General features: G+C 47.2%; 2 protein-coding genes across 7 annotated transcripts in view; one reads left to right on the top strand and one right to left on the bottom strand.

The window, feature by feature from the left end:
* The window catches only part of LOC309880417 (tolloid-like protein 2), a 118616-nt gene that overhangs the window by 77702 nt on the left and 16149 nt on the right, over positions 1 to 24765 (top strand). For 5 of the 6 annotated variants that reach the window (XM_082765347.1, XM_082765351.1, XM_082765349.1 and 2 more), the window contains 5 exons: positions 656 to 781; positions 1366 to 1493; positions 1576 to 1789; positions 2565 to 2815; positions 4068 to 6805. The exons of the other annotated variant lie outside the window; for it this stretch is intronic. In XM_082765347.1, coding sequence (XP_082621473.1) covers positions 656 to 781; positions 1366 to 1493; positions 1576 to 1789; positions 2565 to 2815; positions 4068 to 4202 — 854 coding nt within the window. In that variant the 3' untranslated portion in view covers positions 4203 to 6805. Of the gene's footprint in view, positions 1 to 655; positions 782 to 1365; positions 1494 to 1575; positions 1790 to 2564; positions 2816 to 4067; positions 6806 to 24765 lie in introns of those variants that run through there. 6 annotated transcript variants of the gene reach the window in all.
* On the bottom strand, positions 15820 to 22459 carry LOC309880279 (cytochrome P450 2C9-like). Its single transcript, XM_082765060.1, has 9 exons — positions 22243 to 22459; positions 21753 to 21915; positions 21109 to 21258; positions 20480 to 20640; positions 20059 to 20235; positions 19392 to 19533; positions 18770 to 18957; positions 17438 to 17579; positions 15820 to 16919 (listed from the first exon to the last, which is right to left on the bottom strand). The coding sequence occupies exons 1-9, from the start codon at positions 22420 to 22422 to the stop codon at positions 16738 to 16740; spliced, it is 1485 nt and encodes a 494-aa protein (XP_082621186.1). The 5' UTR covers positions 22423 to 22459; the 3' UTR covers positions 15820 to 16737.

Raw genomic sequence — 24765 nt, forward strand, 5'->3', positions numbered from 1 at the left:
TGCATCTAAAAAGCATAGTTGCTCTGTGCTGTGTTATCTTGGTTTCTCAGTGCAGTGTATGGTCCAGTTTCGCAATGTGAGGTGCATGGATTTCATCAATGCCTCTTGTCCCTCCACAATGGAAGCAATGAGGAACCGGGTCCTAGAAATTCTCTCTGTCTCCGGTGTCATTAAGAATAGCTTTTTTTTTTCATCTTCAGATAGCAGCTCATACCTTAGATTATCTTCTCTATCTGTTTGCTTGTGCTCTTGAACAGAGCAGCCTGAAGACGGAGGCTCATCAGAGCCTTTACAAACTTGAAAATACAGAGATTGACCAGCAGACTTTTGCCTAGGCTAGTGAATTTGTGAGATTCTTTTCCTGGTCCCTATTTGAAAAGAAAGAGGTGTTGCTGTAGGTTTCTTTTAGATGAGGAGTCGTTAATAATTCAAAACCTGCATTATGTAATGCACTTCTGTGATACATCTTATGGAATGAAAAACAGTTGAAGAAAACTCTGTATGGGCTAATAAGGTGGTGACTGGACTAATCCAGCAATAGGGGTTGGAGGTTTGTGTTTGTATTCTCCAGTCTGGATATGGGGTTCACAGCTGGTGACGGTGGTAGTCTGCCTCTCACTGGCAACTCAGTATTTATTGGTTTGATCTTGCCCAGACAAGGACGAATGCTCCAAAGACAATGGTGGTTGCCAGCATGAATGTGTCAACACTTTTGGAAGCTACGTATGCCAGTGCAGAAATGGCTTTATGCTGCATGAAAATGGCCACGATTGTAAAGAAGGTAGGTCCCTGCTCTCTGCATTCAGGAAAGATGAGCTACCACAAACACAGAGTGCTTCAGGCCTATGTTGGAAGCTAGTTTGTGCAGCCAAGTGCCGTACCAGTCTGGGGCACTGAAAAAGCCCCTGCTAGCTGAAAAACTACTTTGGGAAAGGAAAAACAGGGCTTGTTTTCAGCTCCATCCTTTTCCCAGTCAACACGGTGGCAGGGTTGGAGACCATGTCACCGGGAGCAGGGCAGAGGAGAAGGAGGAGCAGGAGAATACATTTGGGAGTGAGGGTGCAGATGAGGTTAATGGGGCCCAGGGGAATAAACTGGTTTCTTTCACCAGCTGACCAGTTAACTCAGCCAGCTAGTGCGGCTGCACCAGGGGATGCCAGACATATAGGCCTTCCTGGGGACAAACACAGCAGGATTGTGCGGTAATCCTGATGGACTTTCTCCAGTGACCGAAGTCTTCCCTAGTTCTACCATGCTTAGGGTCTCAGTGGGCGGGAAGAAGCATGTAGGCCATTTCAGTGATGCAGTTCCTGTATGAGACCTACCTTGATGCCTCTGCCTCACGATCTCCCTCTCCTTCTCAAGCTGGTTGTGAGCATAAGCTGAGCAGTGCCGAGGGAATGATGAGCAGTCCAAACTGGCCTGACAAGTACCCAAGCCGGAAAGAGTGCACCTGGAATATCTCTGCAACATCTGGCCACCGAGTGAAAGTAGTGAGTGACCAGTGAATGGGAGTGCCAGGGGAGAAACATGCTCAGAATTGTGTCTCTGTCACTTTCCTTATTCTTGCTGTAGATCTTCAATGAGTTTGAGATTGAACAGCACCAAGAATGTGCCTATGACCACTTGGAAATGTATGATGGGCCCAACAGCAAGTCACCTATCCTCGGTCGCTTCTGTGGCAGCAAGAAACCAGACCCTGTGGTAGCTTCTACCAACAAGATGTTCCTTAGGTTTTACTCTGATGCTTCTGTGCAAAGAAAAGGTTTCCAGGCAAAACACAGCACAGGTAAGCTGATTCCCTGCCAATATCCCAGTGTGATGAGATGTCATCAGATCTCACTGTGTTGTTTACCAGTGAAGATCAGACCCACTTTTTTGCAAAAGGAGCTTAGCGTGGGTTTTATTTGGTTGTAACTTGTGCTAACCAGCTCTCAGACCACTGCTAGCACCATACCATAGATGCTAGCTGAGAGGTCTACTGACATCAGGTGTTCCTACTCATCTTCCCTTGTTTAAATTGAAGATGGTTGGTTGAGCAGCAGCCGCATCTGTTCCTCATCCATCCTCAGAAATTGAGGTGATACAGCTTAGCTTAGCAAGGGATGCCGCTAGGGTATATTGGCCCACACACAGAATGAGCGTATACCAGATTGGTTATGGTGGAAGTAGAGATGTGCTGTGAACAGACACAGCAAACTTGATCTTCTATTTGTGGCAGCCCAGAGGTGGGTGTGTTGTATCAAGGTTCACTTTTCTGAAACCTTTGCCAATAAGTGAACGAAGCAGACTGAGCAGCAGTGCATGTGAGAGGCATCTTCCTCACTGGCAGCGGGGAAACCAAAAGGATCAGGCTCCTCTATATTATGTGGGTCATTGGCTTCATGGGTGACTGAAGACTTCACTGTTTTGTCTTAATCGGGTGCAGTGCTTAGTTACCTTCCCTGTTGTACATGTGCTGGAGGTTTTCTTTTCCCACAGACGGCCCAAAAGTGGGATGGCAAGTCTTTGTCATGAGGTAGGGCCTTTGAGGAGACTGTGTTTTGTGCCCTTTCTTCCTTCAGTGTGTGGCGGGCTCTTAAAGGCTGAAGTGCAAACTAAGGAGCTGTATTCCCATGCTCAGTTTGGGGACAACAACTATCCAGGTCAAGCCAACTGTGACTGGGTGATTGTAGCTGAAGATGGTTATGGGGTGGAGCTGATATTCCAGACATTTGAGGTCGAGGAAGAAGCTGACTGTGGGTACGACTACATGGAGATCTACGATGGTTATGACAGCACTGCACCCCGCCTGGGACGCTTCTGTGGTTCAGGGGTAAGCCATAGTGATGGTGAATTCACAGTGCTGGCTGGAGGTGGGAAAGAAGGGAACTCGTGTCCTTTTTCGGAGAGGGTCAGCAGTCACAAATTGGTGATGAGAATGCCTTGTGTGTCTGTGTTTTGTTTCTTCCCCTCCTGGTAAAGATTACAGTCATTTTATCTGCTATACAGAGTTGGTCTGAAAACCCTTCCAACTGGCTTTCCCTTGCTAAGCTAGGGCTGTGTGCAATCAGCATGGGACTGCTGCATTGCTGTGCCCTAGCCTGGCCCCAAAAGCATTGTGTGAAAGTAAAAAACTACTTCCAGAGACTGGTTTAATCCTCAGTTACTTCCTGCCTGCAGCCAAGGTACATTGCAGTCATGCTCTGGAGAGAGTGAAGGGCGGAGCTGTTTGACTCTGGGATGGTGTCCTGTCTCCTAAATTGTTATCTGTGTCCCCCTTTAACAGAAGTGACTCTGGAATTGGGGTCACTCACTCCAACAGTGGGTGGTATTTAAAACCAGAGGTTCCATGTTTGGTTTCTCTAGGACTTCAGCGATGAAACAGAGAATGTGCTTATTGAATTTAAAGAGAAACAATCAGGCAGCCCGTGTGTCACACCAGCCTGTGCAAACTGGGGAAATGGTCTGGAAAACAAGCAAAGGCATAGCAGATTGGTGCGTAGAAGTTCAGGACAGGGGGGCAGTAATCACCTACCTGCATGCTGTCAAACAGAGTGGTGGGGAAAGCATCAGTCCTGCAGAGAAGCATGGGGAGGCTATTGCAGGACACAACAGTGAGGGAAATAGCCAGTTTTGCTTGTAAGATATATGGCTAAGTTATTTTGCTGCTAATCGACCCTGGAAGGGCCTCAGCTGCCTACAGGGTCCACTTTGCATTGTGTCATTTCCTGAAAAGATTAGGACAAATTAGAGCATACTCAGAAGGCTGGAACAAGAATGTCAAGGGAGTCCTGTGAATGTGACCTACCAAAACCAACCGGAAGAACTGGGATTGTAGAATGGACTGGCATCAGTCGTCACATGTTAAAAGGCATGCATGCAAAGAGCAAGGGTATATGCTCAGGAAAGCGGGCAGGGCAGGAGGTACTGAGTTCTCAGTATTTGTGTTTTCTGGCCAGTCTGTCTTCACTGTGAGCTTGAACTCTGGTATCGTAATGCAGTTATTTAGCATGCAAACTTGACCAATCTATGTTCTCTCTCTCTCTCTTTTTTTTGTTTTTTGTTTTGGTCTTCCTTTTCTGCAGCCTCTGGAAGAAATCTACTCTGCAGGGGATTCCATCATGATTCGATTTCACACAGATGACACCATTAACAAGAAAGGCTTTCACGCCCGATACATAAGTACCAAATTTCAGGATGCACTGCATATGAGAAAGTAATGTGACTGCTCCTTTCAGACATTCCCCATCTGAAGATTGAGACATTTAACTGTGATCTTTGTCTTTTTTTAAGCTTCTGTGCACCTGGCCTAAAGCAGTGTACAGCATTTTCTGTAACTAAAACTAAATCCAGTCACAAAAGTTTGCCTCTGAAATCATTAGCTTGACCCTCTCTTGTTAACATACCCAGGACCAAAAATTGTCTTCTAATCATATCTGTCAGGGCATAATCATTGTATTTTGCACAGCTTCCCGTGGGGTTGAGTGAAGACTGAGCTTGAGCTGAGAGAAGTCTCGGTCTCTTGAATATCCTGTCTCTAGGTGACATTTTCTAAGCATCCTGTACATGAGCTGTGTGAATGCATTTCCTGGAGCAGATGATGAGGACAGCCACCCGGTAGGATTTTCTCAAAGGACCTTGGGGAGCACCCACTCTCCCCTACAAAGTACTCTGTGCAATAAGTGAACGACCAGACGGCCAGGACTCCAAATTCCATGGCTCCTCCTATCCCATCTATTTATTGTCTTGGTTATCGTGGCTTGAGAGGTAGAAAACGGTATGGGGACGGTCTCTTTAGGGCTGCTAGCTACTTGGACCACAATGAACAAGAAGTGCCCCGTGCCTGATCTGCAGTAATTGTCACAGTATGTGTTGAATGGGCGTACTTCCAGGCAGTGGCCAAATGAAATGCTGTGGCTGACAGGGCAGTGCTTCTGTAGGAGGCAAGGCATGAATGTGTGATGGTGGCAAAGCTTAGGAACTGGAATGCTGGCAGCCTGCTCCCATTACACTACCAGGCAAGGCAGCTCAGAGGGCTGTGGCAGCAGTCCAGGCCTTATTTTAAATAAGAACTCTCTCCTCACTCCACCCGTGTTTGCTTTCCCAGTCTTCTTTATGCTGCTTCCATTCCACACTCCTGTTGTTCCTTAGTACCACTTTTTTGTGAGCCCTTCCTTTTCATAGCTGTCTGAGTTGCTCTCCCGAGAGCTCTCCACAGCTACCTAGGGGTGCTCTGTGACATCAGCTAGCCAGAGCATCGCACAGAAGGACACACTGAGTCAGAATTGGACAGAATATCTTAGCATAGTGTCACTGGTTGTTCCTGAGGCAGAGGAACACAGGCCATGCTGCAGGTCAGTTCTGGTGAACTCTGGGAACCTGTCAAATATGTGCATGCTGCAGGCACAGGATGAGGAATGGAAGAGCTCTGCTGATTTCTGCTGCTTCTCCGTTCTTTGCTAGCCCATGACCCGGTCTATTAGTTTCATAGCAGTCCTACAGCCCGGGCATGCGTGCGAGATGATGAATTAAGCACTTTGAGCTGTAAGTCTGAGATGTGCTCTGTGTTGCAGTTAATTATATATGTGGAAGCTACTGCAGCATGGACTTGCATAATTAACAGATAGCTTGGCACTTCTTTGGTAAAAAGTAGGGAAAAATGCGCTTTGTGGGGAAGCACTGTAATTGAACTGTTATGGGAGAAAAAAAAGATTTTATTAGGAATATTTCATTAAGGCACTCATGGGCAATTATGAGCTAAAAGCTGAGGTATGTTAGCTTTAATAAAGTATTTATAATCCAAGGATTACTATGTTTACATAACCAATGTACTGTCAGGCTCTGGGGTGACACCTTCTGCTTGGGTGTATGACTGAAGTGGGGGGCCAGCGCCACTGTCAGGCACAAATGACCTTTCTGGAGATGAGGCCTTTTCCAGATGGATAATAAATTGACCCATCCCTCTCCAGAAGTCCTTGAACAGAATGCGATCCAAGTATTGTGAATACTATGGGAAGCAAATGCATGAAAATATTTTCTTGCTTAGAACAAGAAAAATAAAATAATTTATACACACACATGGTTGTATGTATATAAAATGTGCATGTAGAAGACCAGTAGTCAAAGCCTTAATTGTCATGTGACCAATACTGATCCATTGACTATAGCTTTACTGCAGACTGCATAAAACCATGTTATTTCTGTTTGTTTTTCTAGCTCTGTTTTGTTTCTGTTTTCATTTTGTGTGGCCTTTTTACAGGCAAGGCCTTTTGTCTCAAGCTGTTTGTCCATAGAGGTCTGGGAAAGTGAGGTCTGCTAGCTGGGGTCTCTTCCTTGCCCCCATTCAAGCAAAAGTGCAGTGACTCAGGTCTGGAAATAAAAGCCTGACGCCAGTCCCTGTGAAGCAGAAGGAAAGTTCCAAGTGGCAAGCAGCAGTTCAGATTTCCTGGCTCTCTAATGGGAGTAATGATTCTGGAGAGAAGTTACTGTAGAAGCTTCCTGTGTACTTCAACATCTGTGCTCTCTGTTGCGATATTTTCTCATCTTTCTCAGACTGTATTCAATGCTCTGGTTTGTTGCAATAGGGTCTGATGGATCTGCTGCATTTGTTACCATTCAAGCAGGTGTCTCTTGTGACAGTGTACTCACAACTGTTGTACTGTACGTTTCAACCAATGATCTGTGTGGAGTATTTCTGCTGTACTGACTGGGCTTAACAGTCAATAATTCTAAACATGTGAAAGTTTCTTAAGAAAAAAAAAATGAGACCCTCTAAGGTGTATATACATATTCTGGTCTTCGTGTGGTTTTACCTTTCACTAACTAAAATAATTTTTTTTAGAGGGGGAGGGAGAGGGAGGGTGTGGGGGCAATCAAAATGTACATGTGCAGAATGAGTCTGCATACATTAAAGACTGGATTCAGTTGCATGTTCTGTTGTATGCATGCATTTACCACGTCGTCAAGGGGAGAGAATTTCTTAATACATTTCTTGTTTCTGCTGACTGTTGGTTGTGTCCGCAGCTAATAGCGGGTGGGATTTCCTGTCTGCAGAAAGTAACTTTTGCTTGAGCCTTCGCTTGATCTTGGTTTTGGGAATCAGAAGGACACTTAGGCAGTGACACTTGGTCAGCCAAAGGCTACATCATTGTCTTGTGTTCTGTGCTGATCCTTTAGTGATCTGGGATGTAGATCTACAGTGATAAACATGGTTGTGGAAATTAGTCCATAAGTAGATTTCAAAAGAGAAAGCTCATATAGTACTCTACAGGGTAGAGCCTTCAGCAGCAGGTCCCAAAGTCTCTGGGACGTGAAACTCGTGTGTAAAGGACAGCAGGATGCGCATAAGGCAGGTGTTCCTTACTGCAGCCTTGTGGTCTACACTCCCACTGTAACAGCAAAATGTCCGGTAGCCAAGCAGCACCTAAGATGCTTTTCTTCCTCTTTTTGTCCTCTGCTTGATGCCTGTCGTGCTTCCTTACGGATCATATCTGTGTTATTCCCCCAACACATACACAGTTCATGTATGTCCCACCACCCAGTATGCTTCCTGTGGTGTGTGTCAGGGCCACTCAGAACTTCATAGTGACTGAATTTCCTCCCAGCTGCTCCCAAAGGCAGAGCAGCAACAGAAGCACAGTAAGGAATAAGCATCCCCGTGCAGCCTCCTGCACCAGAGTGTTGTTGCACAGCATGACTCTGGAATGAGCCTGGATGCTGACAATCAAGTCACTTGGTAGACATGATTTCCAAAATGAGGGCCAGGAAGCCTTCAGTCACATAGCCAGTTATGGGCTAAAGTGATGTTGAAGCATTGGAAACGATGCAGACCAAGGGAAGCCAGTGGGGAATGGGAGGTAAAATAGAAGACAGAATATGAACCAATGCAGCAGCTCATGGAGAAACACTGACATCTGCAGTTGCAGCAAGGTATGTTCTCACTGTGTGCATGATCTATCTGTTGTACGTGCGGGGACCTTTCACAGGCTTATATATATATTCACTGTGGTTCAAATAGCATTGTCCTTTAATTTCTCTTTCCACTCTGATTGCCAGCTACCAGTGCTGTGGGAAATGGCCAAGCCTCATTTTAAGAGACGGGACTTAATTTTCCAGAAAGTGCCCAAGAACCGTCCAGTCACCATGTGTGAGATGCTGAAGGGAATACCTGTTGTCTGCCAGGAGATGCTTCATCCTCTAAAAGCATGAATTCAGTGGTACACCACAGTGGAGACAGAGAAGGTTGTCCACAGCAGAGAGCCGTTGGTCTCAGCATCAGGCATGAAACAAGCTGGCCGAAATCCTCCACTTTGTCCTGGCATTCCCAGTAAGCGTGCTCTGTCAGACAAGGTGTTAGCCTTAGAGAATAAAAGTAGGATTCCCCTCAGGCTGGGCTCTGGTACGAATTAAACACATCATCTGAGCCAGGAGCACTTTTGCTTGCCATAAGGCAGATAAAAAGGAGGTGGAGTCCTCAGTGCCCTGAAGCTCAGCTTTCCACGTGCTGGCCAGACTCTGCCCCCGGCAGAGGAGCTGCTTTACCAGGTGTGCTGGGATCCAGCCAGGTTACTTGACTCACCCTGACAGAAATGCCATCGTCTCTTCCTCTTTACAGGTCTGCAGTTTGTTTTTTAGCAGGAAGAGAAGCGTATCTTAAAAGGAGTGCTAACCTGGAGCCAGACAGTCAGCTGTTAGCGCGTGCAGGGATTTCTTGGGGAGGAGAGCAAAATGGTGAGTGGGAGCCGTGCTGTCTCTCTCGGTTGATGGATGAACTCAGGGGAGCGGTCAGGGCAAGAGAAGTGAGGCCATGGGAACACTCAGGTGTTTGGTGGAATGCTCCCTGGGAGCATTCAGCCCTCCTGTTTTCTGTCCCAACCAAGTCAGTCGAGCTGGCCCTTCTGCTCTCTCTGCGTTTCCCTGTAGTGCAACCAATGCTTTCTGACACCTGACTGGGTTTTAGTGTCTATCTCAGCTTTTCTGTCCTGGAGGTGTCACCTGGTATTGGGCAGTTGGGGCAAAGTGGAAGCATGGTTGTGTTGTTTTCTTTTTTAAGCTAAACTGCAGTATAAAGCTTTCTCTTGCCCAGGATGTGCCCTCGGCAGACAGTAGCTCCTGTAGTTAATGCTGCAGGGAAATCTACCCAACTCACGTCAGGTCACTGACACTCAGAGCCCTGTAAACATCATGCTAGAGTAATCTGGGCAATCGGCAAACAAAAGCAGGGGCACTGCAGTCATTTGTCTGCAACCACTATGTTGAATTATGCTCACTTTAAGTTTTGAAATGTCAGAGCAGGCAGATCAGGATTTTCAGCTGGGACAACTAGAAGTATTGATACATTGGAAGTCAATAGTAATTTACATGCAAAGATCCTTTCTCTCACAATGGGTAGTGTACAAATTTCCGTAATTTATTTTTTTTGCAACTGACTTGAGAAAATTGCTTTAAGCTCTTGTACACTTGAGAGAAACGGGCTAGTTCTGTGTCTTGCTCCAGTGCAGAACCAGGCTTTTCCTTTAAATAAGGGCTTACTTTATACTTTCTGTCCTCAAGTGTTAAGGGATTAAGTCTTTACCCCTGGTCTGAAACTATGATTAAATAAGCTAGGAAAAGCATTTCTACTCAAATCAAGGGCTTCCAGTCATGTTATTGCAAGGAACAAATAGACCTGTTGCTAGCTGGCAACTTGATTTTGTTAACAGTCAACGGCACACACAGATCTAGTTTCACAAATACCTTGAGCACAGAGAGGTGAACAGAGGTAAACAACACATTTTATGTGGCTCCTTCTCTTCAGACTTTCATTTAACCTGCATATGCACAGTCCTGGAAATAATCACGAAGTCCATTAAGTGTACGGTCTTGAACCGAGAAGAAGGAAATAAAATAAATGTACAGCTTCAGAGAAGATAAATATCCAAGCTCAAACATTAACAGGGCAGCTGTTCAGAAAGGCATGTGTCAGTGAGGAAGCTCAAAGAATGCACAATAGGAAGTTCAGGTGAGAACATCTCTGTTGTATTTCATTCCCAGCTGGCAGCCTGGGTGCAGTGGTACCTGGGCCTCTGGGGAGTTAGAAAGAAATCAATCCTTCTCATTTGGTGACCAGTTGTTAACTGTGTCTGCTCAGAGGCATTTCCCAACATCTGCAGTCCCTATGACAAGCTGTTGAAAGGTTATGCTTCCAGTTCAATGTCCACAGCCTGCCTGTAAAGGCCACGGTTCTGAACATGCCTCCAGCTGCAGTCTGTAGTGGGAGGATCAGTTCTGGACCTTTCAATGAGCATTATGATCCTTCACGCCCGGTGATGTGTCCTGCTCCTAGACCACAGGCCTTAGACTGGGCTGAGACTGAAGAGCCAAATCTCTCTCAGCTTGCTTGCGTTCGAGCCTTCCTTCTCCGTAAGCTGCAATGCCCAGACTTTTATTGGCACGCTTTGACCTCCCTGATCTGAAATAACCATGCCCAACTCAGGGCATGGCAGCAGAACTTCCTGCAGGCAGAAAAAGGGCAGCTTTCTGCCAGCTCCCTCCCTACTGGCTTTTGGTGGATGCAAAGTGAAGCTCCCTTTCAGTCTTCTCCTGTCACCTTCCACATCAGTTCCAGGGGAGATCTCTGCAGATTTGCTCTTTCGCTCCTTTTTATTTAATTCCCGTGTGTTTCTGGTGCTGACCAGGGTTCAGTAATAACATTGAACCTACCTGTCTTAACAGAGTTGCTTCCTGTGGATTAAAGAAGAGGAGGGAGAGGCTTCTGCACTGCTTGCCCTCATTGCCAGCCTCAAAGCTAAGCTTCCCTTCCCAGCACTGTCAGTAGCACCCGTCCCTACAGGCGGCCTCAGCTGCCCACAGAGCTCACCATCTAATGGACGCAGTACTGCTTCCAACAGTACAGCTACACCAGCAAGAGAGATTGAGAGCAGCTTTTAACTTTCTCCAAGCCTCTTTCTGCATTCCTCCTAGAATGGTAGTGTCTGTATCCCAGCTGCCCCAGGCAGCAAAACATCACCAAACAGCTGTTGTTCTGCCTGTGGAAACAATTTAGTCAGGAAGGAGTTAATGTCTTTTTTCATCTGTCTGTTGAATCAACAAGAGCAGGAACTGCAGCTGGTCTGGGGCTCAGAGGCTGCAGGTGGAGGTGCTTGCTGTCTTACCAGCTGCCACTTTCCTGTAGCTCCCCAGCCACTGTGGGGACAAAGAGCCTTGTCCTCCCTCACTGGGAGCTAGCTGCCAGGGTGAGCTCCTTGCGCGATAATCCCCGACTACTCAGAGGAGGCTCTGCATGGCGTAAGCAATTCCAGTAAACCGGTTCAAGTTTATTTATTTGTATTGCTTTCTTAAGTAGTACGACATGCTCTTTGTTTTCTCTGGAATAACTATCACAACTTAATATTCAGATCACATCGGTATATTCTCATGCCGTCACCTCCAGTCACTTCAGAAATATCCCTGCCCACTCCCACAGATGGTCAGGGCACCTGATACTCAATTCCGTTTTTTATTTTCTATTTGTATTTTTGTTATTTCTCTGCAGACAACAACATTTTCCAAAGCCTTTTACAACACAACAGTAAGTACACTGCATAGGATGAAGATCTATTGCCTACTCAGCACTGTGGTACATATAGGAGCTGGGGAAGTTCTGGAAGAGAAGTTTAATACACAATAAATGTTTGTTCATTGTCTTTTGTATTATAAAACAAGGAGTTCTGTTTGAGGAACGGGAGTTGTGAAAACTCCCTGCTGAAGTAAGGAGCTGTATAATGCTTGGCTAGACACTATGAAAATTCTTTTGCTTAATGTAACAAAAAGAGAACCCCCTCCCCTTCTCTTCTTCTGCATCTCAGTTGCCTCTTTTGTTCAAAGACCCTGCTGCAAAGCTCATGTAACCATCTCCTGATAAGTTGCTAAACTAGTGTATCAACATCCTGCCTTCCTGTCTCACGCTGGGCCAACATGACCAAATAAAAAAAGAAGTTGAACCACAACGTGGAGGAAGACTACGGCCTTCATCTTCACGACCACCAGAGGGACAGAGATGACCCCCTAGCAACAGTGCGCGCAGTCACAGAATATACAAGGATGTGCTGCGTAATCCCGGAATTACCAAGATATAAAAAGGGACCCTGGCGGGGGTGAGGTGCGCGCCGTTGGCGGAGCCGAGACTCCCCGGCCGCCCAGCACTGTTTTGCTTGCTGTTGCTTACTCAATAAATTCCTTTCTATTATTAATGCAATGCTCTCTGAAAATTAATTAAGGGGGCAACTTATAACAGAAGGAGGTGCTGTTACGGGTGGGCAGCTGCTGGGGATCTTCTCTGACATACTGTCCTAACGCCACTGACATTATATTGTAGCAATAAGGGCAGGTGAGATGCTTACAGAACCCCCAGTCCTGCATTTGTGCCTGTTTTCTCGTTTATTTAGAAATGGGCAAATCCAGTAAGTTTGCAGTATTTTACTGCATGAGCTGTCAGCTGCAGGCGGTGGGTCAGTCTGGGCAAGGGAATAACAAGCGATGCGCTTGCCACCATCACTGTGTGATAGGCTTTTTTGTCGTGGGGCCTCAGCTGCCTTAGGAGCTGGGTGGGACATTTTTCAATGGCTAGAAAAATCCAGAGGGTTTTGTTTTGGGTTACACGCAGTTTTCAGGGCCCTGCACTACACGCATTGCTTCTGTGAACCCAGGCAGAGTGTGCAGCACCCTCCACTGACTGATGCTCGAGGGAAGGCCAAGCAGGCAGATGATGTGGCAGGGACAGAGAGCAGCCTGTTGCAAAAGCACATCATTTCTTGGGGCTTCCTGCTATCCTTTTTGCTGCTTCCCCTTCAGAGTCCAGCTTTCTCCGGCATATATTTGTGCTTATTTCCTGCGTACGCTTTTTTTTTTTCCAGCCCTAAGCCCCTTTCTGAGGAAGAACATGTATTCCTTCCAGGCAGAGCCATTGCTGGAAGGACCAAAGTCTGGGTTCTTGCTTATGACTGGCTCTCACAGGCCACAGCCTCAGGGTGCAGCCGAGTTCTCCGTGTGTAACCTACCATGGGCTGTTATTGAAGTCTTGCAACTGCTTGCTTAGCCTCTGTCCATGTTAGCTTTATATGAAATATATTTTCGCAATGTTCTTTAACCATCTTATTTCTAGACTTCTGCAACTACAATAGGAAACACAGCTGTCCAAGCAGATTGTTATGGGGTAAGACTTTGCTTTGTTATTTAATGAGATTGTTTTCATGGAGCATTTTCCCTCTAAAATCAAATCTTTGCTACCTTTGTCCATTCCCATGTGTGGTGCAGCTGGGCTAGATGCCGCTGTTGTGGCCCAGGGCTGCAGTTTTGTCTCTCACATTGGCTATCCTTGTTGCATGCTAGCCCCACACTCTGCTACTGAGCACAGCATTAAAGGATCACCATGCATGCATTTGACCTGATTCTCTTTCTTTGTGAGTTAGTACCAGCCCTGGGTGATTGGAGTAGCTGCAGGGATACCCAGCTTCCTGGCCTTGGTCCTTGCAGTCATCTTGGCAGTGGTCTGTGTTCTCCAGTGGTCAAACTTCAGCTGGAAGCAGGTAAATACCTTCCATCTCCTGGATGCCTTGCCACTTCTGAGCCTAGTCCTCTACATCAGAGTTCTGGTTCAGTACCTTCTGCAGCTCTTAGGATGTTCAAGACTGAACCCCTAGGCACCCCTACCCACAAACCGTCACTGCTCTGCTTAGGAGTTACAGGATCATAAAGGTAAAAGAGAAATTCGTGTGAAAATATGGGAGAGTTACTGCCAAGTGGTCCGTTAACTAGCAGGAAGTAACCAAAGAATCTATCATCATTGTTCTTCAGTGGATTTCTCTTGTTATTTGCTAGAGGAACTCATTCGTTCAGGAATCCTCTGACTACAAAATAGTGTTATTTAGTTCCCAAAACACTGCCGCATCGTTTCATACTATGTGGTCAACTTTTTCCTCTGTTCCAGCCCATGGGGTGGGTTTAAATGCCCACCTCCCCATTGGTGGGGTAGAGCGAGGGGGTTGTGTAGTACCCTGCCTTGTTCCTCTGGGGTGAAAAAGCATTCATGTGTCCACGGAAGAGGAAAATCAGGAAGCATTGTGGCAGCCAAACACTGATGGTTCTATGGCCCTTTCCTCCCCCTACCACTTTTCTAGGTGTTTTAACCAGCTCTAGGGCTTGCATGGCTCATTGTTTTCTTACTTCAGAACAAAACCTGTAACAGTACCGAGGGAGGTGATTTCCATGTTGTTGTTGTTGGTTGAAGTTTTTTTGATTTGTTTTGTTTTCTCTGTGTGTAATTGTGCTAGTGAGTGTTTTCCCCTATATTAAAGGGGACCAGGTGGGTTTAGGATGATGTAGTGAAGGCGATTCTTGGGCATCAAGGGTTCACTGCTACAAGGTAATTCCCATGGGCTCACATCAAGTGGCCCGTGTAATTGTCCCAGATGAAAAATCATTTTGACGTCCAGCTTAGATTGTTAGATATTATTCCATGTGGTTATTTCGGCCCCGAGTATGTTCTGAGTTCTGAGCACTTTGGTAACAGGACGTTTTTTCCCTGCTCTGTACTTCTTGAACTGTTGTTGGTGAATTGTAGATAGGTGGTGTTTGTCACTCTTTCTGCTCACCTCTTCAGACAAGTGGCTGTCCTGAGATACAGGAAGAACACGAATATGAACGATCTCCTCCCAGACCTCCAGATGTAAGTCATCTGTTAACTGATTCTTACTGTAGCACACAGGCTTCCGAGTGAGTTACTAAACAAAGGACTGGCTTTAAGGGTAGCCCTAGACAAATAATAGAGACTTCATGGAAAGCTCTCTCCCCATGCTTGCCTGTGGCTCCTACACTACTGCTGTTTCTAGCTGTATGTCTGTCTGGTGCAATCTCAGATGAGGGGCCAGCAATAGAGTGCCATTGTTTTTAGAGTACACAGGTATTCCAGCTGCATCCTGCATGGGCAAAAATGGAGGGAGGAATGAACCTGAAATATGAGCAAATACATTTTCTTCAAAATACTGCCAAACATTTCCAAAGGAAGGCAGGAATTCTCATGCACTGTATTCTCTCTAGCCTGAGTATTTTGTTACAGCCATTGCAGAAATAATATTTTGCTTCTAGGACTTTTATCTGACCATGATGGAGGAGACGACAAACGTCTACGTAAATGGAGATCAACAAAAACACTTCAGACCAGACATCCAAGCACAGGCAAAGCCCTCAAGGATGAATAAGCCCAGAAGAGAGCCACCTGTGGTGGAATACGTTTATGAAAATCATCCTCCCTTTCACTGAGAGAAAAGCACCAAATTGTGGCTGGAACCAGAAATAACAGACACAATCCTTTTCCTGGACACTAGGGGCTACACAGCTGCATTTCATGAACAAGAGTTTTCTCTTTGTGCATACAGGAAATTCTAGAGAACAGGACAAAGAGACTGCATGGCGAAAGAACCCGTTTGGAATTATGCCTCTGAGATATGGAAGCAAAATGAGATTCCCCTCATTTTGGAAGTAACAAAGTGCTGTGGGAGAGGTGGTCTTGCTGTTCTCCTGAATTTAGTTTATTTTAATAAAGAACATCTAAATCCTTGTAGTGACAGTAGAGTGGACAAGTAGAGTGTTTGCTGGAATCCCCACATTCAGGTTCTTGAGCTCCTCACAACTGCTTGGGAAAACATGAATGAACCCATGTTTTCATTTGACAGAAGGAGACTAGACTGTAAATGAGGTGAAGTGATAAGCCCAAGAAAACTGGAAGGAGTGAAGTTCCAGCTGCTGACTTTAGCCCCAGGGATGGCAATTTCCCTTAGTTCTCGGCTAATCCTTACCCACAGTGGTGTCTCACTCACACTATTTTCTCTGTGCCCCTACAACAGGTATTTCAGCCAGGAGGTGAAGTAGGAATGCTTATTCTCCTATGATTTCAGTAAGAGACACCATTCAGAGAAATGGTCTCCTCTGCAGCCCCATCTTGATTCATGCGAGGATGCTGGGTGGCCACGGTGACAGGCAGGGTTGTGTTGGAAAATGCTTTGGGAAGAAAGAGGAGCTGTAGGGAAGATGCTCCCCGCCTGTGGAAAGGCTGGGCCATGGAGTACCCTAGGAATGAGAGGGGCACCCAGGCGGAGACAGAGGTCCCACCAAAGGGGCACAGCACTGAAAGTAGCCAGAGCTTCAGCCTGTGAATGGAGGAGTGCTGTCATCCAGGAGGGATGCTGCCGCTGTTCTTCTGCAGGCTGCAGCGCTGGCAGGGTTCCTTGCAGGCAGCAGCAGGAATCTGGTGGTGAAGCAGGCAGGGGTTTTCGCCCTGGGAAGGTCAGCTCTTCTGGCAGCGCCGTGGCCACAGGTGCTGTGACCTGCTCTGCAGTGGAGCAGTGGCTGCGGGGACTGCCCCAACCCAAAGAAAGCAGCAGCTCAAGGCCTCATAAATAGATTTTTCTTTATTGGGCTGTTAATGTACACGTACCATACTGTCCATCAGCAGAGCATGCTGCCCTCAGTGGGACACGTGCTGCATGTCGTGGGCAGCCGCAGGAGCCCTGTTTGTAAGCAATTTGGCTGTTCAGTGGGACTTCTGCACTCAGTGAGCACACACAGTGTCAGTGGTTTGAAGAGCCTGGGACTCTGGGAGCTATCTTCCTGGAGGTGTTGTGTAGGTGAGCCAATACTCCTGTCATTGGATTTAGTAGAGGCGTAGAGATATAGAAGACTAGATGGGCTAGGGAACACCGCACAGAGGTTTTGTGCCCTTCAGCGGGGAAGAGCACAGAGCTGGTAAAAGGGAGGAACATTTCCTAATCCACTCAGCGTAGGGGTTATGCTGAGCTCCTCAGGCTTGAGGACAGCCTTCAAGGTGAAGTTCTGCAAGATGGTGGTCAGGAACAAGAATATCTCCATGCGTGCCAGGCCCTCTCCAGGGCATATTCGCTTCCCTGGAAGTAAAGACAACAAATAGCGCTGAGCAGGTGCTGCTGTGTGGGTTGGAGTTTGTGCTAGGCCTACGTGCTATGCAGCTTTGTTTACTAGGTGCAGCTAGTAAATAAAGCTAGTAAATAGCAGCAGGGAGGTGACTGACTGGGTGTGTGAACGAAGAACAGGAGAAGCCTGGAGAGTGGAGGGAGGAGGCATCACGTGGAGAGGTCGAGAGAGTGAGGTGACACAGCGTGGGTGAGAAAGAGGAGGGCTGGGGCTGTTGGTAGGTGAGTGGTTGCGAGTAGCCTACTTAAAGGTGCCCAGAAAGAGTGGCAGCTCCCAGTAGGAGTTCTAAAAAGCCCCCAAAAGAGAGGGCTGATGTGGGTGGGAAGGAACAGCAGAGAGTAGGTACACAGAGAGCAGCGAGCCCCAGGGAAGTAGTGGCAGGACCACACGGGGAGCAGGTGCTATGGGAAAAAGCAGGGTGGTTCCCCCAGGGGAGGACAGCAGCTCCTGGGAGAGGAAGCCTGTGTGTTACCTGCTGAGAAGGGCATGAAGAGTTCACTCTTCCTAAAGGTGCCGTTCTCGTTCAAGAAATGTCCAGGATTAAACTCATGTGGGTTTGGGAACTCCTTGCTGTTATACAGCACAGAACTGAGGACGGGGAAGATTGTGGTGCCCTGCAGTAAGACAAGAAGAGCAGAAGTGAAGGGGAGGTGACTAAGGTCACTTAACCCCACTGCCTGTCAAGTTAAGGCTGAGGTAATTAGTGCAATCCTCCCAGAGCCTTCAGCGGCCCTTTGGGGACTCTCCCTTTGGAGAGGCACATTTAGGGAGGCCCTGCTAGATGTTACAGCATAGACAGTTGTTCTGGCTGCCCCTCCTGTGTTCCCTTTCTGTTTCAGCCCATTTATCCTCTCCTTTCTCTGGTTGTTTGGGGACACCCCACCTAATTCTTCTTTCTTGGTGTTTCACTATAATGAACTTGTAGATGTACAATGTTCCTTCTTTTCTGTGAGCCCTGAAAAGCAAAAGCACACAAGATTGTAGCTCTCTTCTCTTCTGACAATTTTTTTCCCGCCTCCATCCTCTTTCTTCTTACTTTCTGAGCAGCCCCTGACTGGGGAACAGGATAAATGATCCAGAAGTGATGACAAAAGAGCACTCTGCTAGAAGCTGGACTCTGCTAGTTCCCTGGGTGCTGTCTTGATTTTACAGTGACAGATGAAAATCGTGACGCCAACAGGCCCCATGTTGCTGTTCCCCCAGTGTTTGTGGTCCCTCAGAAGATGGGAAGTAACATGAGCATCACTGCAGTGGTCCAGGCCAAACCAGGCCATGGGCTGCCCTAGCCTATCAGGCTGCCTCTGGGAGTGGCCAACAAGGATTGCCTCAGTAAGTGTGTAAGAACAGGGCAAACAGGTTCTGTTCATTCATCTGAATGTAAATAGTTTCCATCACATTTTGCCTTGGGGTCTCTACTCTCAATAATCACAGACTGACTCTGCCTCCAAGGAGATGCCAGGCTCCCCCAGATGGCAGTGAGCAGTTCCCCAGCTTTGCTGCCTTTGTGAGGAGACACTGCTCTGTTCTATTTGTGAGCTCAGCATGTTTCTACTGATAGGTCAACCCACAGAGCAAGTGAGCAGAGGTGTTGGGCAGACCTAGTGTTCCAGTCTCAGCCCAGGGGACAGCAACAAGGAATTGCAGGTACGCTACAGCAGCCTGTGGATCTGAGGAAAACTCTATGAAGGCCCAGGTGATGACATGGTCAGGTCACAGCATTTCTAGCTTCAGGCGTGTAACCGACAGCCTGAGAGCAAGCATGCTGCCACCTTGTTGCTGGACTTGAGGGAGCTTGCCCACTAACCTTGGGAATGAAATGCTCTCTGAAGTAGATGTCTTTGGTCACAGCATGAGGGACGCTCAAGGGGATGAGGGTGATAAAGCGCTGGATTTCATGAGCCACTGCATCTGTGTAGGGCATCTGGGTCCGGTCAGCCACACAAGGTCTTCGTGATCGTCCTACGACCCGGTCAATCTCTTCTTGAACTTTCTCTGTCAAGAGAAGCACAAACCATAAGATGGGTGAATAAAGCCAAACCCACCCAAACAGCTTGTCCTAAGCTGTCCACAAACCTCATGGATTTGCTAGCAAATGATGGGAGCATTTATATTGATTTTGGTGTTGTCTGGAAAGCAACTCCACTGCAGCCTGTGCAAACAATGCCCTTATAACAAACTTGGCTAAATAGGAGTAGCAAGAGAGAAAGATGTGGACACAGCCAAATCCCTCGCTGATGAGGGGGTGCATTTGCTGTTGATGGCCAGTGAAGCTGAGGGATGTGTAATGGCCCTTGAGGGGTATGAGCATACAAGGACTTTGCCCATTTAGGTAGCATATGAGAGAAGAGAAGTTGAAAAGGCAGTAGCATTAGATCTGTGTCCAGCCCAAGGGAATGGCTAGAGGAGAAGAGATCATAGACTGGTACCTTGTATCTGTGGGTATTTGAGAAGAAGCAGAAACCCATATCTTAAGGTAGTGCTAGTCGTCTCAGTTCCACCAGTGAACAAGTCAAAGGCTGTGGTTATCAGGTTCTTCAAGTGGAAGCTGGAGTTGGGATTGTCTTTTTCCTAGAGAAAAGGCTGGGTTATTTCTCTAGTTGAACTGAGAAAAGGGCCCTTTCTTGTGTCACCGTGGGCCCTGCTTTCCACCCAGAACTGTTGCATTTCTCTGATAAGGTGCGGCAGCCATGTAGGACATTTCAATGCTATCTCTGTGCAGTAAGCAAGACCCCAGAGCAGCCTTCTTTGAAACTGCACACTGTATGTTAGGTATATAGCCGTCTGCTTGCCCTTGCTGTGCCAACTGCTTTCCAGTGCAACAGCTGCAAGACCAGCCTGCAAACGCCCCTGTGTTTTGGTGCAAGCAGTTGTAGGTCTTGGTGTCCAAGCAGCTGTGGGTAATGAACATGGAGGGTGCAGACCACCAGCTGTAAGCTGCAGCACAGGCAACATCAGGGGTGTTGTCAGTGCCTTTCCACTTGCACAGACAGTTGCTTGTGTTCAGCCCTCACAAGGGGATATCCCAATATTTGTATTAGTTAGGAAAGGAAAGGGTGTTTGGGGATGAGCTGGGACTGTATGCTCTCTCCTTACCTCCTGCATTTTGCTGAGAAAGCAGTCAATGAAATCCTGAGGAGAGCTGGGATCCAGGTAGGCTTGGTGTGTCTTCACTTCCTCTGCTACAAAGGCTTTTACAGCATCAACTTCTTTGAATATTCTGTTGTGTGGGCCAGGGAAGTAATCCAGGATCTCTGGGAACATCTGGTATAGCTGGAAGGAAAGAAAGAGGAGGTCTTAGTAGGAATCCCAGAGGTGGAGAAAAAGAGTGGTTAGGACTAGGGAGAAGCTGCACTTAGTTGGCAAAACCAGCTGCATTTGCAAGGGTGTTTCTTGCTCTTGAGCAGCAGAACATTGATGGGTCCTGGTTTGAAGGTTGAAGTGAGACTTCATTGGGAGGGAAGCCTCCTGCTCCCCTGGGAGAATGTCACCACTGTGAAATAGTTGCTGAAGGTACCTGTCCCCAGCGGGAGCTGAGCATCTCAAAGATGTTGTTCATGTTGTTCATCAGAGACAGGAACTTCTTGTCTTTATAGTCATATCGTTTCCCAAAGATAACGGAGCATATGACATTGGAGACGGTGCAGCTCAGCATAAATGTTGGGTCGAAGGGCATTTCTGTGAGTTCAGAAAAGTTATAAGCCATTAAAAAAGAAATCACAAAAAAAGGCAAAACCTAAAAACCTACAGCTACTGTGGGTAACCTGACCTCTGATGGTTAGTGGAAACTCACAGGTTAGTGGAAACTCACAGTGCCTTATTGACACAGAAGGGTTCTTCAAAAAGTACAGCACATAATCATGGAATTATTAACTGCTTTGTAACGAGGGGCAGCTGTTGCAAAGACCAAATGCATGGGAACATCAATTCACAGAATCACAAAATGGTTGACAGACGTCTGGAAATCATCTTGTCCAGCCCCTTCTAGAACCACTTGCCCAGGACCATGTCCAGACATCTTCTGAATACCTCTAAGGATGGAGACTCCACAGCTTATGCTTAAGGACGTGGGCTCCCTAAATGCAGTCTCTTTTTCTTTTCTTTTCTTTTTTTTTTTAAATAAACTATATTAAAAATAGACTATACTCTCTGTTTTTCTGAGCTCTTCAAGCAAGTGCTCGGCTTCCTCTTGGATCCTCTCTTCAATGCTCCTTTTCCCCATCCCAAAGTTGCGCAGAGTGGTGAGAGTAAACCGACGGACATGTAGCCACCCCTCGTTGTTGCTGAAAATAATGCCTGCAGAGGAAGGAGAAAGAGCGAAGACCTGACTTTGGTGCGCTGGATGTAAGATAAATGGAGACTCATGATGACAGTGAATGCTAACCCTGTAAATAGCAATGACATAGCATCTCAGAGTACTGTGGTCTGGAGACAACCTCTGGAGGTCCCGTAGTCCAGCTGCCTGCTTTTGGCCTTCTCCAGCACATCCCCAACCTCCTTGCGAACAATTCATCCCTCACATCCACACAGAACTTCCTGTGCTGCAGCCTGAGGCTGCTGCTGCTTGCCTTTCCACTGTGCATCAGTGAGATAAATCGAGCCCCATTTCTTAGAAATCCTCTTTGGGTGGTGGAAGCCAGCAGTTGCAGGCTGCCCTGCCTGCCGTTCTCCAGGTGGGACCCCCCCCATGTCACTCATGTCCTTGTGCATGGCATGCCCCATGCATACCCTGCCACACTTGTCCTCAGCCCTTCCCTTAGCCTTAGGAGGAGCTCAGTCAGTGAACATACCTAATCCTTCGTTAGCCCGGTCTCCCAGTGGCATCCTTCCTCTGGCAGCAAACTCATCCCCACGATCAATCAAGGCTTCTTTTACCACGTCATGTCCACACAGCACCACCACTGGATCAGAGCCCAGGTGCACTGTGAAAACTGGCCCATACTCTTCGCTGAGCTGTCAAAATGCAAGAGAGAACACGGCCATGTAGAGAGGAGGAGTTGAAAAGTGACCACACTGCTGCATTGTTCTGCGGGCAGTGCAGCCTCACAGACCAACAGGGTTAAGATCTGGTCCTCTCATGGCAAATGTCAGTCAGCCATCAGATCCTAAGCAAGGGTGAGAGCGTGGGGGAGAGGGGACGACGACAGCTGAGATCCCCATGGCTTTTCTGCTCCTCCGGGGTTGGCAGTCATCAGGCTATAGCCACATGTTGTCCCCATGCACAGAGCACACACACTTCTCACCCCGAGAAGAAACCGAGGGGAAAAAGAGAGTCCTTACCTTCTCAAGGGTTTTGGCTAAGTCCTTTGGTTTCACCTGCAGCAGATTCCCTAGGATGGGAAGAGGAGCTGGTCCTGGAGGCATCTTCCCCTTTCCAGACCTGATTTTCCATCTTGCGAAGTTGAGCAGGCAAACAACACAAACCAGGAGAACAACAGTTGCTGCCCCCAGCAGCTCCATTTTCCAAGTGGAGGAGAGCTTGAGAGGCTCAGGAGGAATCAAGTCGGGCTGCCCAAGCCTGAGCTTATATACTGAAGTGCTCTGCTCTGTTAGGTCAACATCACGTTTTTGATCACGTGGCTGAGTTATCCAATGTTACTAGTCAATCATTTGAGACTGCCGTGTTGCGAAACCAGGACTGAACTTCTCCAAAGTTAATTGGTCATTAACAACACACCTTGTCTCAAGCAACTGCAGAGGCCAACAGAGATTAAGTTAAAAACGTGCTTGTAAGACTTGATTTGTTTCACTTAAACTTCATTGTTACAGAGATAATAGTATGAGCTGGGCATTCCACTTGAGGTGCTCCAGAAATTTGCTGTTATGAGAGCACCTTCCGCGTACCTCGGTGCCGTGTGGGTTTCCCATTCTTCAGCATTGTTTGCATTAGTTCTCAGTGGGGACAGCCATCCCTGCTTGTTCCTGAAGGCTTCCTGGTGCTAGCAGGGGAGGTCACACTGCAGGCAGTGTGCTGAACACACGGATGTGTTGTCTTGTGAGCAAAGCAAGTGCCTCAGTTTCTCTCCCTAGGGGATGGTATGGCCTCACAAGAGAGGAAGGTATAAAATATTCACCTAGCACAGGCAGAAAGGTCTCCGGGCATGGTGATAGACACAATGGGCCTACTAGAAGAGAGACGTATGAAAAGGAACCTTGAGACTCTGACCTCTTCAAGCTTTTGTAAAGGAGAGAAAGAGGGAGATGAGGAGGTAGAGAAGAGAGTAATCAAGAACTTGAGAGGGCTTCTAGGGAATGGGTTCCCAGGCTGAGAAAGAGCTGAACTTGTGAGAGATTGAGTAAAGGTTAGTGCAAACTGAGAAATAGTTTGCAGTTGCAAAGACAAAAATGCCCACCCAACCTACTTCTGGAACATGGCATCATCAAAACAAGTTCTTCTTTTGTTAATGTTTGATGGGTGCACCCTCAGCAAGTCTGTGGCTGATGCCAGCTGAGTGGTGCAGTGGAAACTCTAGAGGGAAGGGATGCCATCCAGAGGGACACTGACATTGAGAGGTGGGCCCATGTAAATCTCGGGAAGTTCAACAAGGCCAAGTGCAAGGTCCTGCGCCTGGGCTGGGGCAATTACAAACACCAGAGTGGTGAACAGGATGAGAACAGCCCTTTGGAGAATGACTTGCAGGTACTGGTGTATGAAAATCTCGATGTGAGCTGGCAGTGTGCACTTGCAGCACAGAAATCCAGTCATCTCCTGGGCTGTCTCAGGAAATGTGGCCAATAGTTCAAGGGAGGCAATTCTCCCTCTCTATTCCGCACTCATGACACCTCCCATGGAGTACTGCGTCCAGCCCTGGGGGCTCCAGCGCAAGGGAGACATGGACCTGTTGGAGTGGGACCAGAGGAGAGCCACGGGGATGATCAGAGGGCTGGAGCACCTCTCCTAGGAAGATTTGGGGTCATTTAACCTAAAGTAGAGAAGGTTCCAGGGACACCGTATAGTGACCTTCCAGTACTTAAAGGAGGTTCACAAACGAGATGAAGAGAAACTCTTTACCAGGGTGTGCAGCAGTAGTACAAGAGGTAATGGTTTTAAATTAAAAGATTTAGAGTAGATCTAAGGAAGAAATTCCTCATGATGAAGGTGGTTGTATAGTGGAACAAGCTGCCCAGAAAATCTGTGACTCTTGCAAGCTGACAGATCTCATCCAACGAGGTTAGGGGATGGGTGACTTGGTGGGAATTAGCTGAGGGCCTGGGTGAACTGGATGCTTGGTCGGAGTGTGCTGGGTTTGAGGCGCAGCAGCACATTCATGTGAGTTTTGCCTTCACTCAGAGATGCTAGTGAAGGTCTCCACCCCCTGCAAAAATTTCAATAGCTTACCTATGAGTTTTGAAGTCATCCTTGCTCTCTAACATAGGTGCAATAATTTGCTTATCTTTCTCAAATATTTTTATATTTTTATCTTTACTTGTTTTTCTTTTTTAAACTCATTTCACTTCTTATAGACTGGTATCTGATTATTGCCAATAAGTTCAAGCTAGTTTGTGATCTTCTGATCTCATCTGCTGTATCAGCTTAGGCCTTGCCAGGGCAGTTCATGGAAGTTTATGTGTGTCTAAGGACATCTAGCCAGTGACAGTGGAGTTCACGGGAGTTCGCTCTGCTGCATGTGGCCTCTCTGCTGCTAGTTCATGACTCCGTCACCTTTTCTGTAAAGTTCTTCTGTTCCTGGGAGGAAGGGTTCATTTCTCAGTTCTGCCTCACAGTTTGTATATTTTAGGCAAAATATTCCCCAGCAGAAATATTTTCAAGGTTTCTCTCTCTCTCTCTCTCTCTCTCTTTTA

Source organism: Aythya marila (assembly GCF_965140915.1).
Source record: "Aythya marila genome assembly, chromosome: 7".
NCBI classification, from domain to species: Eukaryota; Metazoa; Chordata; class Aves; order Anseriformes; family Anatidae; genus Aythya; species Aythya marila.